The sequence below is a fragment of the Montipora foliosa genome, chromosome 3 (assembly GCF_036669935.1).
Source record: "Montipora foliosa isolate CH-2021 chromosome 3, ASM3666993v2, whole genome shotgun sequence".
Lineage (NCBI taxonomy): Eukaryota > Metazoa > Cnidaria > Anthozoa > Scleractinia > Acroporidae > Montipora > Montipora foliosa.
Window position 1 is genome coordinate 18,174,687 of NC_090871.1, and position 17,500 is coordinate 18,192,186.

General features: G+C 38.6%; 1 protein-coding gene across 4 annotated transcripts in view; it reads right to left on the reverse strand.

The window, feature by feature from the left end:
- LOC137996962 (intersectin-1-like) overlaps positions 1 to 17,500 on the reverse strand; it is a 71,640-nt gene that overhangs the window by 51,891 nt on the left and 2,249 nt on the right. For all 4 annotated transcript variants that reach the window (XM_068842622.1, XM_068842620.1, XM_068842621.1 and 1 more), the window contains 9 exons: positions 15,796 to 16,436; positions 13,884 to 13,947; positions 11,697 to 11,977; positions 8,173 to 8,435; positions 6,582 to 6,731; positions 5,989 to 6,129; positions 5,097 to 5,181; positions 1,460 to 1,599; positions 238 to 430 (listed from right to left, as the gene is read on the reverse strand). In XM_068842622.1, the coding sequence (XP_068698723.1) occupies positions 238 to 430; positions 1,460 to 1,599; positions 5,097 to 5,181; positions 5,989 to 6,129; positions 6,582 to 6,731; positions 8,173 to 8,435; positions 11,697 to 11,977; positions 13,884 to 13,947; positions 15,796 to 16,436 (1,958 nt within the window). The remainder of the gene's footprint in view (positions 1 to 237; positions 431 to 1,459; positions 1,600 to 5,096; positions 5,182 to 5,988; positions 6,130 to 6,581; positions 6,732 to 8,172; positions 8,436 to 11,696; positions 11,978 to 13,883; positions 13,948 to 15,795; positions 16,437 to 17,500) is intronic.

Sequence of the window (17,500 nt, forward strand, 5' to 3'; positions counted from 1 at the left end):
CTGATCAAGCTACATGTAATTATCTACAGTTAAGAATGTGGCATGGTGGCTTTCATATTCTCTAATATTTTATACAATGTCCCAGCTGAGGTGAACAAAAAGGTGGATGAACAGCTAGAAGTAAGTTTCATAATGACTTTAAAAATTATTACTTTAAATTTTCACCACAGCAACACTTTTCCAAAACTCACAATTTAACCCTTGTTCACAAATGGAAATATTGTTTTCCCAACATACCCTCCAATTCTCTTTCCCTCTGTTTTCTTGCTTCATCCTCTTCCCTCTTTCTTTTTGCCTCCAATTCTTTGCGTTGCCTCTCCTCTTCATCTTTCCTTTGTTTCCAGATGGTGTATTCTCTTTGCTTCGCTTCTGCAACTTGATGTAACCTGGCATTTTGGCCAGATAATTGTGCCATACTTGTATTTAGGTTCTGTCAATTTGAAATACACCATTAAATCCTGGTTGCTTGGTATCAAGTGAAGATGCCGTTAGAGCATGTACAGTATACATTGTACGAGTGATTATTTCTGAGGTATGATGTTGCAAGAAACTAAAATGTGTATTAATTTAAATTATCCAATAAGTGCTGCAGCCTCTTATCAAATGTCCTGACTTACTTGGGCCAAAACTAAAGACAGAAGTACATGTAACTGTTCACTTTTACTTGAGGAGAAGGGTCAGGAGTGGGGAAACACTACTAATTTTTATAACCTGGTCATACATGTAACTGAGCATGCACCACATTGGTACACATTTCTGAACAAACCACAAGTTTGTATGGCATGTAACAAAAATCAGCATTGTTTAAAGAGCCAAATAATATTGTTATTCTTTCAATAATTATTGCACCGTGACTTTTCCAGTGATTTATGACTGCATAAGAAAACAACACTATAAACAATGCTAAAACAATCCTTTCCCCAACTGAGACCCAACTGTACAATAGTGTTCAATGAAAATCCTGAGTAAAGTGCCCTTAACACCAAAATATTCTTTTCGCGAAAATGAATCTTTGCACCTGTTTCAAACGCATTGTAGCCTTTTTTCCCTTTTTCTAACAAATCCTTCCTTTTTATAGGCTTCAAACTTGCGAAAAACCAAGCATCTTTCGTTGACATGGCCGAGTCAGAAGGGGAGACAGTCTATTCCTGAGGTGACATCACAAATTGATTAACATTGCATTAACTCTTTGTAAACATGCATGCAAATTAGATTGTGATGTCAAGTCAGGAATAGACCCAATCCCCTTCTGACTCGGTCGTCAACAAAAATGCTTTGTTTTTTGCAAGTTTTGAAGCCTATAAAAAGACAGGATTTGTTAGGAAAAGGTAAAAGTGGCTACAATGCGTTTCGAATAGGTGCAATGATTCATTTTAGTGAAAAAATATTTTGGGGTTAGGGGCACTTTAACCAGTTGCAGATGCATAGAAAAACAATAGCCACCACTGAGTGCACTAACTTTTACTTGAGCGTTCATTGTGTCTAACTCTTTCAACTTCTCTGAGAGGACTCTTTCCATGTTGTTCTGTAATGTTTGCAGTCTTCTCAAATTCCCTTTTGAGTCCTGTACACTGGCCAAGACATTCCCATGGGTATCACCTAAAAAAATGATCCAACATCAGCCATGATATCATTGTCATTTACATTTGACATCAGTTAAAGAACCCACACACCGTTTGCAAAAAGAAGGAAACACTGTTCCTAGTTTTGAGTTAAGATGCTGATCATTGCAGTTATTAATAATGTTGTAAAGTTGAGCAGTAACAAAAGGAAAGTCTGAAAAATATTCTAGCATGAACAGAATTCAAACCCTGATCTCAGTGCTCTACCAGTTGAGCTATCAAGCCATCTGGGAGCTGGTCATGATGTGAGTTCATATTGAGACTGTACAGGATATGTGACCTCACACGGGAAAACGTACACTAACGTTTTAACGTTTAACGGCCGAAAGCGTTAGTTTAGCCGTTAGCCATCATCAGTCAGCCGTTAGTAATCCGTTAGTCAACGTTAGACGGTTTCACCGAACCGTTAGTAGTATGGATAAAGCGTTAGTGGTTACCTTGTAACCGTTACAAAAATTTAGCATTCGTTAATTCATTTAGCCGTTAGAAGGACCGTAACTGTTACAGTGCTTTTGGATCGGAGCACTCGAATACCACTCGTAGTAAGTTAATACTTGTGTCATGTGATGCTGTCTCTTAATTGCGTATAATATTATTCTTTGTCCAGTAACATCACAAAGAAAACTTGGTTCTAGCAAGCATTATCTTCATAAAAGACAAGTGTGAGAATAAACTGAATAAAAGCCAAACACTTGCCGCGATTTCTTCCGCCACCCCGGCCCCAGATTGTATTTTCTTTACGAAGCATTGAGATGATTATGAATGTATTCTACGAACTGCTACCCTAAAAAGTTACATAAAATTATCTTTGAGGAATAACTGACAAAAATAGATCAATCCTGGCAACAAAAGGTGGAGGGCAAAGTTACAAGTCATGTAAACGCTTTAAATAGAAAGAGCGATCGAGTTAATAAGTGCGATAGTGATCTCGCTGCGTGGCTATCGCCTGAATACAAAAATAAATTTTTATCAATCGCAGAGCAGAGCTTGAGTAAAGAAGTCGCTCGTAAAATCATTTGCTGTTTCAGTGTCACAATAATGCTTTCATTGCACCCACTGATTTATTATGAAAAACCAACAAAAGGGATCGCCAACACAGTATGCAAATAAAATGGTCTCAAGTCCCAGTCCTTTTGTCAAACAAAACATTTCCATGACAACATAACATTGCGAAATATGTTGGAAGTGCAGAGTTTAGTTTTAATTCACAACGTGATGGCCGAGATTGAACACGAAGCAGAAGATTTTGAGGAAGTAGGGGAAAAAGTGAAGAAATTTCTGCGAGATAGCTGTGGTTGTACTCTTGGTCCAAAGAACGGTCCATGTTCCATACAGTTTACCGAAGAAACAGTATTGTTTAATTTAAACAACTGCCTTGAATTGTCGAGTGCAGAGCTTGATCTTGTGATTTTAACCTGTATCCAGACATTCACCCGAGCTGAGTTCATTGGATGCAAAAAGGAGTCCTCGTTGCTCATTTTATTAACGGTCGAAACCAATTTGCAAGGACATGTTTTTGTGCTTTTATGGCGTCAGCTACTCTCGATTTGTCGACTTAAAGAGCATTACGAAAAATACGGGTATCTCCCTATGGCAAAACACAAGGCGACTCCCAACTGTAGTGAATAAATGTTTTTGGATTTTATGCATTCTAGTTATTTCGTCAAACCCTGTGAAGGCCTTAAATTCTGCGTGGCTTACTTCATGAAAACAAGCAGTGCGCTCAGAGGTATTCAAGAGCTTTTGACGGGTATAACTACTTTCCGGTTACCATTAATTCCCATATATCATCTCCTATGAAAACTAAGAAAAATATCTAATTCATTACGATTATCTAAAACAAAGTAAACCCCAGTGGCTTCCACGAAATCTGGGACTTGAATATTATCGAGCTGGTCATTTCCAGCAAGTCTTTTCCTTCAGGATCGGTGTCATCATTCGTGCCTTGGCTGTCACCGTCTTCATCACCACTTTTAAAGCCATCTGAATCAAAATTGCTATCACTAGTATCCCCTCTTCTTACAGGAAAACCATAAAAGCTCCCTTTATCCTCCAAATGGTAAAAAAAGTAGCGATATCGCCATCATTTGATGCGTTACAGTACCTCACACATGAGCCGGACATTCGCCAGACCTCATTTGTTGAGTCTCTTATCTTCTCTTATCAGCTGTCAAAATATGCTCAAAACAAGACGACAAATGATTGGTCAATTATCCTCCTAAATCTCCATAACAACAAAAAATACAGATTCACTACGGGGAGTGAGTGCAGGCCTAAGATCAAGCCGCCATGATTGTTTGTTGCCGGTTACGATAATTCAGGGGTCGTCGCGCGCGGCCAGTTATGGCCGGTTTGTATGTCGATGGGTTAAAAATCTGCAGCACTTAATTATTTATTATTCGCCGGTTAGGCCTACGCTTCAACTTTAGTTTAGTTTTTCGGATAAATGACTTCCTCCAACAGTTAAAAGCTTTCAGGTATTCTATTCACTAACCGTCTAACGCCTCTAGCCATTCACTAGCTGACCATTTTAACGCTTTAAGCTGCTTCTGAAGCGCTTGTTAGTCGAAGTAACCGTTAGACGCTTGCAGCAATGCGTTAGCATGACTTTGCAAACCGTTAGCGGTGCCTGTAAAAGCGTTAGCATACCGTTAGGTACCGTTAGCTTCCATTACCCGTCCGTTAGTTAGCCGTTAGTTTTGTGCGTTTAACGTTTAAAGGTTAATGTACATACGTTTTCCCGTGTGAGGTCACATATACCTTTGATGAAAGTTAATATATGAAAGTCATATACATGTATATTTGAACTGCAGAGAGAATAAAGTTAAGATGCTGATCTGTACTTGAGCATTAACAGTGACAAGGGTGAAACTGAGCTGTGTGTTAGAGAAAGGGAGCTCTCTCATGATTATGGTCTAGGGGCATACATGTACATTTCTCTCCCTCACTGTTCCTCCCTGGGGAACAGGTATCTGAAAGCAGTGAAGGACCAAACGCATCCCAAAAATATAAAAAATGATGATGATGATGATGATGATATGATGATAATAATGAACTCTGTTTACATGTAAGTGTCAAGTGTGTTTAGTACTGAAGCACTAATTAGGGATACAGAAATCAAATCAATTTAACACATATCTATTCAAAGGTTGGTTTTTGAGGAGAGGGGAAAACTGGAGTTCCCTGCAGAAAAACCCCCCGAAGCTGAGTAGAGAACCAACAACTCAACTCACATATGACGCCAAGTCTAAGAATCAAACCCATCTTTGGGGTGTCAATGGGTTAAATAATAATTGACACCCCACCCCACATGCCCAATGCTGCTTATCATTGTCACATGGTGCCAATCGTCTGTATTACACTCCCTGGGTGGGGAACCCAAAGGAACAGACACCACCTGTAAGATGCTGGGAAAAAGAAAAATGAGGAGATAAACAATATAAAGCATAATAATTGTATTAAATTATTCCATACCTAATATATTTGTATCACTTTGGTGAATTTCTTGAGCAAGCCTTTCACTCTCTTTCTTCGTAACAACGATTCTTTGTTGGGACTCCTGCCAAAAATAAAAACTTTTTCAGTACACAGACTTAAGAAGTTTGGAGGGCACAAGAGAAGCACAAGAACAATCTTATTTTTATTATTGATTTTTGCAGCTTCTGCTAGCTCAATAATACACAGGTCAATGGTTTGGTTAACTTCTTTGGTTAAATTCAGTATCTCAAGCAGCCAAAGAGATGAAAAACTACATGCAACAGTATCCCAGTAGATATATTTTTTCTGTTAATTAAGTCACAAGGACTTGGAAAAAAACGCCTTGGAAAAAAACGCCTTGAAAACTTTCTGCAGTGGTGCAAATAAAATTTAATGTATTCACATTCAGTGGAATTAAACTGTAAGTGGCAGCATGAGTCGTGAATATCGATGGGGAATCTCTTACCTGCCAAGTTCACTTGGAACCATATTAGGAGACTACACTGTATCTGCACCCACTCCGTAATGTCAAGACCTCTGACCAAAATTCTCCCAGCACAGCCCACATGCCTGATTACTAAGTATTACATACCACTTATTAATTGAAAGTGAGGTCATTACAGGGAAATCTCAGACCGAGGCCTTCATGTGCATGTATACATCAAGGCTGAGGTCTGAGATTTCCCAGTAATGTCCAAACAAACGAGGTTAATACGTTTTATTATATGGCCTTTTTTTGCTCAGTTTTGGCCTGTTCAAGAAAATCTTGCCCGCTCAGCAGCCAATCAGAGCGTGCGTACTATTGTAGCCATATCATAAAAGAATATAATATGTGCATTTTCTGCAGCGTGAAAGAGGACCATCTCAGTCTCGTATCCTTAAAACTCACCTTGATGTCACACTGCACTCTACTAATTTCTGCATATCTCATTTCTTTGCTCTGATTTATATGGGCTAGCGAAGTTTGACACTGCACACATGTCTGTCTTTCTTTATCTAAGGTCTCTTGGACTTCATTTTTCACTTGAGTCTAAAAAGGACAATAAGGAAACAAGTTACTGAAACAAGAACTAACAGTTAATTCCAGCTTTGGCAGATTACCACAGCCATTTTCTTGTACAGTGTATCGTAGCCTGGCCAGGTTTTCGTTAAAAAGTATCTTAATCAGAGTTCAAACAACTGCCTTGGTTGAACAGAAGGTGGGTGTCAGGGTATTTAAGAAGCTTTTGAAATGGCATGAAAACATTTTAGATACAACACAAGATGCAAAGTGGGCAAAATTAATATGGTCCACAACTCATAGTTTGAGTCATTTTTGTATAGCAACTCTCTGAGCTCAGACTGCAGGCTCAGGGGGTGTTTCTTAAGAGTCCCAAGACCTCTCCGGCATATTTCAGGGTTACCTAAATGCTTTGTACCTTGAAAACAAAATAATGTTTTGTCATTGTTTATTCCAGGTGGTGTGATATGAACTGAACTTACCACTTTAAGTAATTCCTCTTCAAGTTTCTGAACCCTTGATTTCAAATTATTAACAATGTCTTGTTCCATATTTTTGTGATTTAATAATTCCTCTTTTTTACGCTTTTCCCATTCCAGTTGTCTTTGTCTCTCTGCCTCAATCTGGGCAGCCTGCAAATGAGTTATTGTAAAAGACTTCATCAGCATAAAAATATGCTTCACTTAAAGAAGGAATTCTTTGATGTTTTGGAATGTACACATTGTTGAGTTCTTGCAGGTGTGGGCAATACAGTGCAAAATAAAAATAATATTCCATTTGTTAGATGTGTTTGGTAGCACACACACACATGACTACAATGTAGACCATATCTGCCATTTAGGTATCTTAAGAGGTTTTTGCAGGCCAAAATCACTGGATGACATGATCTTATCTTCGTGTATTGTAAACAATGGTTACAGTATGCCAGATTTGTGAGGAGTTTCATTAATTTTGATTTATGGCTATCCCATTGGTTCTTGGTGCATAATTGGACAACATCTGTTACAGTATCTATAAGGCCCATGGAGTTGTCAATAAACAACATAAAGTTAAAGTGTTCTTGCCCTTCAAACTTAATCCTCTTTCTAATTAAGCAATAGACCACAAGTTTCTATGGTTTATAGGCTGACAAACCACACGGGATGTTGGTAGAACACAAGAAGAATTCATACATCACAAGCCACAGGCGATGGATTTACGAATTCTTCGAGTGTTCTTCCAACATTCCAAGTGGTTTATCATGCCTATAAACCATAGAAACTTGTGGTCTATTGCTTTTATATAATAATTCAGAAGACGCGCAATTTTTCCATGAGGTTACTGGCACAATAAAACATAGCTGATTGACCTTGGAATCAGAGTGTGCGCATTGATTTGGTTATTATATAACATGTATTATTAAAAACTGGATAATTGCATAATGCAATTTGAGAGTTTTGATTGGCTAAGCCATCATGGGTTATGAGCCATTATACCATGATCTACAAACACGGCAAGCATATGCGTGATTTTTTGGGCCTTTTTATTTTTATTGTAGTCTAGCTTTCTATATTTTGGGGGCGTTTTTAATAAAACAATTATTCCACTCACACTTAATGGATATGAGATGATTACAGCCAACTCCGCCCTACGCGCCTCGTTAGCTATCTATCATCTCATATCCAACGCGCGCTCATGGAATAATTGTTAAATATCCTGTATACATGTACATTGTATAATATCCGGATGTACACATTAAAGTTCTGTCTGGTTTATGAATGAGTGGCAGCTTGCATTAGAAGTGCAGGTGTACTTTTGCCCCTGGAATTTCAGGTAGCAACAGCTGAATAAAATTAATGGCAAACATGTTTTATAAGCTTGAACAGAAACATTCACAGCATTTACAATCAATCATAAAGCCTTCATGACAGCCATAATCAACACTTTAAAATCTGAGTGGTGCATGGTCCATTTAATCATCAGGCCGGAATGATGACTTGATCAAAATATGCGAACAAAATATGAGCAGCTAAAAACGTGATTAGGAGAAGAGGCACCACATCCAGAATTAAGGAAGAGTTTAGTTGATTATACCAGTCTCTGCTGAATCATTTTCTTCCTCAATGCTTCCTGCTCCCTTTCCATCTCCAGCTGTTGTTGTCGCTGTTTCTCTATCTCTGCTTGTCTTTTCTGTTCAGCTTCTAGTTTGGCCCTTTGTCTTCTTTCTTCTTCAAGAGCCTCTTTCCTTTCCCTCTCATCTCGCTCTTTTTTCATCTTCTCTTGCAATTCCATGCGTCTTCGTTCTAGCTCCAAACGTCCCTTTTCAAAATTGTCTTTCCTTTTGTCTTCAAATGTGACTGTTGATTAAAATACAGCAAAAATGCACGGAAACTATTATTGATGACAAGAGGAAGAGGCAGAGCAAAGTGATTTGGTGTGACAAGTTTTGAAAACAGAAATTTGACCTACAAATCCTCATGAGCACTAATTTTTGTTTGCAAAAATAGTAGTCTGAACATGCTCCCCAAACATGAATATGTCTTGTCTCCTTATGACCTGAACCCACACCACAACATAATAATTATTATTGTAAAACAGTTGGTGGTTTTGTCATATTTTTCAGGGTTCTTCAGTATTTTGGATATCACCTGAACAGTAATGAGGATATTGAGAATACATACAGCAGGGATCCCAGAAGTGCAATCCCTTTTAATTCATCGACATTAGTCTTTCGTGTGTGCGCATTATCAACCTGGATGCTCAAAAAGGTAAGTTTGGCCAATGATTGTCTAGTGAATGGTTAGACTTTCAAGCCTTCTTGGATCAGGACCTTAAAACCCTCAGTCCTGTCTCAAAATCTTTCCTAATAATCTACACTGTGGGACGTTAAAGAACCCACACACTGTTCATGAAAAGTAGGGGGGAGACCCCCCAGTGTCGTGGTATGTCCTACTTTCACATACATGGGTGGGTGGGTGGGTGAGATCAACATGGACTGATAACGACTGCCAAATGTGCCTTTACATGCTGTAATCCGATCTCACACTAGAAGAAGAATAATTCTTTGTAAACCGCCATGAGACTGATACGTGAGGTATATACATATAAATCCTAAACCATAACTACCGTAGTTATTCGGATATAAGGTGCACCGTTTTTTCAAGAAAAATCTGTCTTTGGGTGGCAAGTTAGTGCTAAAATTGGGGTGCGTCTTATAGCCAAGTATTTTCGCGCAACAAAATCTTAAGATCACAATTTGAGAAGAACTTGCAGTTTAAATAACACAAGAAAAGGACACTAGTTGTCTATTAAAAAAAGATTAGTGCTTTTAGAGAGCTTTATAACACTAAACGACTTCAAGAGAAAAGCAAACAAATGGAAATTTGCATACGTCCTTAAGAGCACGTGCTCAGTAACGTGATACCCGTCACAACAATACAATCGTTCAAACCTTCAATCGTGGACAAAATTGTTGAGAAAACTCTGCTTTTGGACAAAACTCCGATCACGAGTATGAAAAATAAGCTCTCTTTTTGCCCCCACCCCCCCTGATCAATGTTGCTAGACGAAACAAAGCATGTCGAACCTGGGCTTATCAACATTGGTTGTAGGGGGGAGGGGGATCGCTAATAATGTGCGATATTGAGGACGTAGTGCGCACAATAACCCCTGTTTTTAATATTCTCAACCCTTTTTGTCCAAGATTGTCTGGGGATCATTTTGCCCAAGAACACAAAACGCGTGTATGTGTGAGTTCTGTAAGTACACGCTGTTCGTTGGTACACGCTGTTCGTTGGTAAAAGCCACAACAAAGGTGTGATCAGATGTGACCCATACGATAAACTATATGGACCCTTCTTTGAAAAATATGTCAGAGTACAGTTCCCTAAACGTTTTGGGAAAGCAAACAAGAATGTGGTATAACAGGAGCAAAATAGTAATAGAGCAAATTACTTCCGGTTGCAAGAAACCCACTTCCTGTTTGTAAACCATGCCTCTTCGAATACGAATTGTCACGAATTTTAAGTATAACTGCAAGGCATTATATTTATTTCCCCTACTGTTTTCTCAAGGCGTTGCTAATGAGTATAAACTATGCACAAAAGCAATGAGATTTCTACATTTCTTACAAAAAGTGACGCATTTCAACGGTTAACACACCGGCTGGCTAAAAACAGACTGCTCATGAAAAATATTTCAAATCTGTTCAAATCACGTTAACCGACCAAAATTTCTCATTCCTTCGCCGTAAATCTATGTCAGTTAAAAAGCACACAAAAGTAACCGTTGTTAACCGTGCAATTTCCTTATTGCGTGTAATCTTACAGAAATATATCTGCGATAATTTCATATCTGTATATACATATTGATCAGTGTAAACCAAAGTGGGCAAAAACAGCTAGGGCAAGGCCGACTGGTTTTGATATAACTCCTTCATATTGTCCTCGTTATAGGACTCAGTAGGTCTCTTACTTCTTAATCGTACTAATGTATGAATTCCACGATGTAAAAGAACAGCAATTCGCAGTGCAGTAAAGTAAAGTAAACAGAACCCTATCTTATGTAAACAATTCACGTACATGGTTAATAATGCACTGCTGTAACAATGTTTGTTTCACGCAATATTATTGTATGACAAGTAATCCTCGACAACTTACTGTGTATCAGCTATGAGAAGACGAGTTTTACATACTATAAACATATGAGAGTGTTCACACTCTCATATAGACAGATATTTGATAGTTTATACCAAATACAATCGTGGACAAAATTGTTGAGAAAACTCTGCTTTTGGACAAAACTCCGATCACGAGTATGAAAAATAAGCTCTCTTTTTGCCCCCACCCCCCCTGATCAATGTTGCTAGACGAAACAAAGCATGTCGAACTTGGGCTTATCAACATTGGTTGTAGGGGGGAGGGGGATCGCTAATAATGTGCGATATTGAGGACGTAGTGTGCACAATAACCCCTGTTTTTAATATTCTCAACCCTTTTTGTCCAAGATTGTTGTTTCGAATTCCAAGAATCGTGTTTGTCGCTCGCATGAAAAGTTTCTCCTCTGAACAAACAGTGTGGAGATAAAACATACCTTCTTCGTTCATCCAGGCTTTCTTGTGCACTGAAATTTGCATCCTTGGTGGCGTGTTGATATTCAGCTGTCGCACACCTTTAAATATGACTTTCCGTGGGAGTTTTTACGCTGTTCGCTTTCGCTTGAAGTCTGAACTCTGACTATTTATTAACTCGGAAGGTTCAAATAAATGTGTATGCGTTGTATGTTTATTATTTCAGGTGTGAACTTTTAGCTTTTGTTTTTACGTATATATCATTAAATGCGTGCCTTTTTCACTTTGTTTACGTTAACAAAAGAGTTCGCATAATTATTGTTCTCAAATTCATCACATCCTTTTGACAACTCTCAATTTTTTGGTACGTCTTATAACCCAGTATTTTCGCGTAATTTTCAGTTTGAGAACTTAGCTTGATTAAAGTGCTAAGTTTGGGGTGCGTCTTATAACCGAGTGCGCCTTTTAACCGAATAACTACCGTAACGGTAATCACACTTCTGGGATCCTTCCTGTTTTTGCACATGGGTTTCAATGATAGGTAACTTACAAACTGTAATGCTACCAGATCTTGATTTCCCATCTATGCTTCCACTTCTCTCCCTTTCACTGCCGCTCCTCTCCCGTCCACTTTCAGACCTTTCTCTGCCCTCTTGAGCAAGTGGCATGTTGTTTGCATTGGTTTGTTGTGACTGGTAAGCCAGCGGCAGGAGCTCCCGTGGAACAGTTGGAGGAAGAGCTTGCCCAACTTTTGCTAATTCAACAAAATGCATTGCTAAAGCAAACTCCTCAATATTGAGTTGACCATCTTTGTCTAAATCTGAAAGATTCCTGAAATAAAGAGAGAGAAAATTTGCTTGATATTCTCCAACTGCTGGTATTTTGAAATTCTTCACCACAGATGAGATTTCTGCTGGCCTCAGTTGTGTAAACCAATGACTCCTGGGAGTGAGACTTAAAAGATTTTACACTGTCCAATTTACACTGTCCAACGCCAGACGATTTTACTCTTCAATGGGGGGTGGGGGGGAGGGGAGGGGAGGGGAGGGGAGGGGAAGTAGTCAATGGCCTTAGATGGATATCTCTATTCACATGATAAATCAAGCTCCAACAGAACCAACTAAGTCATCAATATTATTGGATGATGATTTATGCAACGCATAGTGCCATCAACCTTCTCGATCACTGGTGCACAGCATGGTAGTTTGTAATGGCAACCAAAATTTGCTGACAGGAAATTCAAACCTTTACCATTCATTTTCAAATTTAGAATTAGCAGTATTCAGTAATCAAGGACCTTTGCCCTTTTAAGCACTGCTGCTTGATAATGGTTTCATCAAGTGTAGACCAAATATCCTCTCTGGATAAGTATAGGAAATCACATGAATGGAAAGCATTTTGTGATTTATGGGCACGAGTGATATTCTGAAAGTTCTCAAAATTGCACGAGCCATAGGCGATTGCAATTTGAGAACTTTCAAAACATCACGAGTGAGCATAAATCACGAAATGCACAAGCAGGTTCATAAGATTTTTTATTTATTATATTCTCAACAAAATTACTCAAACGCACTACTTCGTTCGTGCTTGTATTCTCCCAGTTTTGGGTTTAGTTTTCTTTCAGTCGCCCATGTTTGCCAGACATTCAACCAGGTCTGTGTAGCTTTCAACATGTTTTGTTTTTCGCATTTTCTTTAAGTTGCTCAATGATGTTTTGGTTTGACAAGGCAAACCGATTGTCAGTCATTTTTTTTCACTTTGGTGTTCAAATTTTGTGCTTCCCCGGTGTTTCCATAGCAACTTCCGTATTGCACTCTATAACCTGGATTGCACTCTATAACCTATTTATGCATTCGCCATTGGCCAATCAGAAACAAGATATTTTGTTGAGTATATAATAATCTACAATATTTACTATCATTTAACATTATACTAAATAGCAACTTTCAAGGAGGCACAGTGTGGAATCCTAAATTTTCAAGCATCTTAACCCATTCACCCCTAAACCAGCCTAAACAGGACATACTTAATATTTTACCCTGACTGACGCCAGACGATATTATTCGTCAATGGGGAAGCCCCAGGAATCAATGGGTTAAGAAAAAAAGTTCAATGTTAGGAGTGCCTGAAATTGGACTATTTAGCTCCAAAAATGGTACTTGAATTGTACAGTATAGTCCAAACCACTGACTCCACTTTAAGTGTTATGAAGGTGGATATAAATAATAATAATGATAATACAAAATAATAATAATAATTATTATTATTATTGTTGTTGTCGTTGTTGTTTGTTATTATTATTATTATTATTATTATTATTATTATTATTATTACTATTATTGTGCTGCTAGTGTCTGCAATGGAGTGAGCTCCATTTGCAGCGAAAAATGATTAATACCAAAAGAGATACCACCACGCAAAACAAACCTAACTAGAACTGAATGAGCATAAAGAAACTGTCAACACCAAACATCAAGACTCACAACATGGGCATTTTCCAACAAATTCAACCAAGTCCTTTTTTGTTGAGCAAAACAGCTTGACTTCAGGTGCTACTAAACTTACATAATTTTGACAGGTAAGGTAAAAAATTCATACACCCATAATTACATACAGTATTTTGATTTGGTAAATTTCATAACTATTCCAAACTGATTTCACTTAATAAGCACTTTTGGTTGCATTTAAAAGAGGCAGTTGTCAACCTTTTCTTGGCCTATCCAACCTAAAAACATACCATATTTGAGCTAAAATTCCTTGTGGAAGACCAGACTGAATTAACATACTTCTAGCTTGATCACCTATAGACCAACACAAACAGAAGTTGAAGTGTTATGCATTGTTTCTGTACTTAATTAACTGAAGCTCGCAGATACTGTACATGTACAGAAAGGGTACAAAACTTGTGCATGCAAACACTGTAAGTGCATTTCCATTGCATGTGTGTGTGAAACCAATGTGTCTGATTTGTATGCATAAATGTGGTTACTGTCAATTTATTTTTCCAATTTTCCAGTAAGCTTTAGTGCTTTTTTGAGGTAAAGCAATCAGTATGCATAGAAAGTCATTATTTTCTTTGCTTGCGCTTTGGGGGAGCTCAAGCAATAATGTGCTTGCATACAAGTTGTGACCTCTCACATGAAACCGTACACTAACGGTTTTGTGTTAAACAGGCAAACACCAACGGCTAACCAACAGGTAGCTAACAGTTTTTCCAACAGCTTTCTCAACGCTTTCAATGGGTTATAAATTTTTTCCAACAGTTTGTGCTGATTTTCTCCAACCCCTTTTCACAACGCTTTCAACGGGTTGCTGAACGGCTTTATTTTCAACGGTTAAAGGTTTTTAACAGTTCTTCATGATTTCCAACGCTTTTCAACACTTCCAACGAGACACAAGAGACACAAGAGATCTTGTCGTGCGCACTGAGTCGTGCAACCGGACAGCTTCAAAGCGTCTTCGTAGTGGGAGGCAGGAAAAATGATGCGTAACACATGTTTTTGCACTCTCTCGATTCTTTCTGAGAGCTGGACAGAGAGAGAGAGGAATGCCACACAGGGCAACAGTACTCCAGTACCGACATAATTAGTGCTACATTGTATGAAAGGAGATCATGTAAAGGTGCACCACTTCGCTTTAGCAGACGTAATATATGCAGTCATTTGGAAGCCTTGCCTACTATTTCATTGACAAGAGAATCCCACTTTAGGTTATTACACTGTATTGACCTATAGGTTGTGACAAACAGGTTTCGTGAGCACTACAACGGCTTTTTCCAATGCTTCCAACGGTTTAGAACACATTATTTTCAACAGCTTTTCTGAAGGCCTTCAATGGGTAAAGGAAAAATCCCAACGGCTTTCTCAACGCCTCCAACGCTTTAGCAAATCTTTTCAATGGGTACCCAACGGGTACCCAATGGCTTCAGCCGTTTAACAACAAACTGTTAGACTAAGTGTACGTTTTTCACGTGAGAGGTCACAGTTCTTTTCAATAATCTGAAAATTTATAAGAGTGGATTAACGAACTAATAAATTATTATGGATAAAGTAATCCATTGACTCATGGGAGTGGGTCTTTATTAATAGATTGTAATATAAAAGGAAAGGAAAGGAAAGGAACTTTATTTAAGTGTCTAACACCAGACGATTTTACTAAAATCATCAATGGGGGAATGCTCAGGAGTCAATGGGTTAAATAAGTTAGTTCATCGGAAGCCTTATTACCATATCTAATAATTTTGCATCAATAAATTATTTATTGATGCAAAATTGCATAGTTTCAATCTCCCATTGCTCTTTGCACTTGCAAAGCTCCTATAAGGTTGCTTTCCACTTGATAAAATTACTTTTTCCACCAAAAGCAAACACATTTTACTGCAGGTTCTGCTCATGTTTCGTTCGTTCAGTTTGCAAAACTAGCAGTCTACTTTTTACCAATAACTGAGCGGTGAATGGCATGAGTCAATTCGTTTTTGACCCGACTCTCTGTCAATGGTCACAACTGCTAATTGTGATAACATTACAAGTACTTTTTTAGCCACACATACTGTAACAAGCTTCTTATGAGTGGAAAGATGAATGAATATACTTCAGCTTGACTATACTACATGTAACACCCAAATATAGACTCAAATGTGAAATTCCTACCTGATAAAAATCCTGTCTTTTTAAAATCATTTGCTTTAAACACTTGATTATACTTAAGTCTACTTGTTGGTGTTATAGCTGCATAGGGTCCAGCATTTGAGCCAAAATTTGCAGTCAATGAATTGGCCCGTTGGACACTGGCCAAACCAGGACCAAATGCAGTTTGATTTCCAGGGCCATTAAGTATTGAAGAGTTTGGAGAAACAGTGCTCAAACCACTGGTTATTCCAAGATTGAATGTAGATGATAAAGACGTTGAAGGCATGCTTCCAGTTGACAAAGGTCCAAATGAAGAGCTAAACACTGATGAAGAGGTAGCCATTGCTCTTGTTTGTGGTGGAGACTGATTAATTCCAGACCATGAAATGCCTGAGGATGTGGTCTTGTGAGGCAGTGTCATTATGCCCACCTTGGAAAAGCCATTGGATACTGATGAATTTGACATGGAAGGCTGACCCCAGTCTGAGGCAGGTTTTGCCTTCTGCCCCACAAGAAATGTGCTAGGCATGGAAGTCATTTTCAGACTATTAGGAAGTGTTGTTGGCAGTTCAATTCCTTTCAGTTTACTTTGAATAAGATGTACAGCGATGGTGAATTCTTGCATGGTCATCTTACCATCACGATCAAGATCTGCAAGGTTCCTGCAAGAGAACAAGGAAACAAAGAAAAATATTCAGACACAACCATTTATCGCCAGATATGCACTTCTCAAGGGCCCGAAAATTTCGCCTGAAATCCAGGCCCAAAATGTTTAAGGAATTCTTTGAAAAAGGGGTCTAACTCGATAACCTAGTGGTTCTATTAGCCTCCAAACAGAAAGTAGAGACCAGTGTCACCGTTAATTCTTATTAGTGGTGGGAATCGGTTGAGATTTCACATTCGATCATCAGAAATAATCATATTGCCCCAACCGATCGATCATCGATTATTATCAGAAAAATCTACCAATAAGCATTCCACATATTTTTCATCTAAATGGAAGTCAAAGTGGGCCCTTCCTTCAGTTGATGAAAACCAAAATATTCCCACACTTTTGACCAGACGTTTCCAGGATAGCGAAAGATCTGCAACTCGTCCATTTTAGCCGCCATGTTGGACTCGTCAGCAACATGTAAGCGAGGCATGTCTGAGAGAGGACACTGGGAATTGGGGAGAGATTGGGGAGAGGGAAACAAACATTTTCAAGCCAAAACGAACTTGGATCAGAGGTGACATTAGGGCCATTTATACGAGAGTAAATAAGCCGCGGCTAACTCTGGCCGCGGCTTACTTAATTAAGCCGCGAAAGGAACTATTTATACGAGTATAAACTCCCTGGCCAGGATAAGCCACGGCTTGAAACCGTGAACCGTGAATGTAGATTTTGTACCATTTATACGGAGTGTTCGCGGCTTACGTAAGCCGTGGCCAGAGTTAGCCGCGGCTTATTTTCTCTAGTATAAACGGCCCTATTATCTTCCTCTGGTGATTTGTAAATACATTTGAGATCTATTTCAAAACTTATTTTGGACGGTATAGTGATACTACAAACGCGAAACATTGAGCTTATAATTTATGTTTTGGTTCAGTTGTTTACGAAATACAAAGCGGTTTAGCATGCCACATCTTTCAAATAAGCGTGAGGTATTTGAAGTGGCAACAACACAGCGAACAGGGTACCGCCAGGTAAACACAGTCAATCTTACATTATATCTGCTGTTGTGAC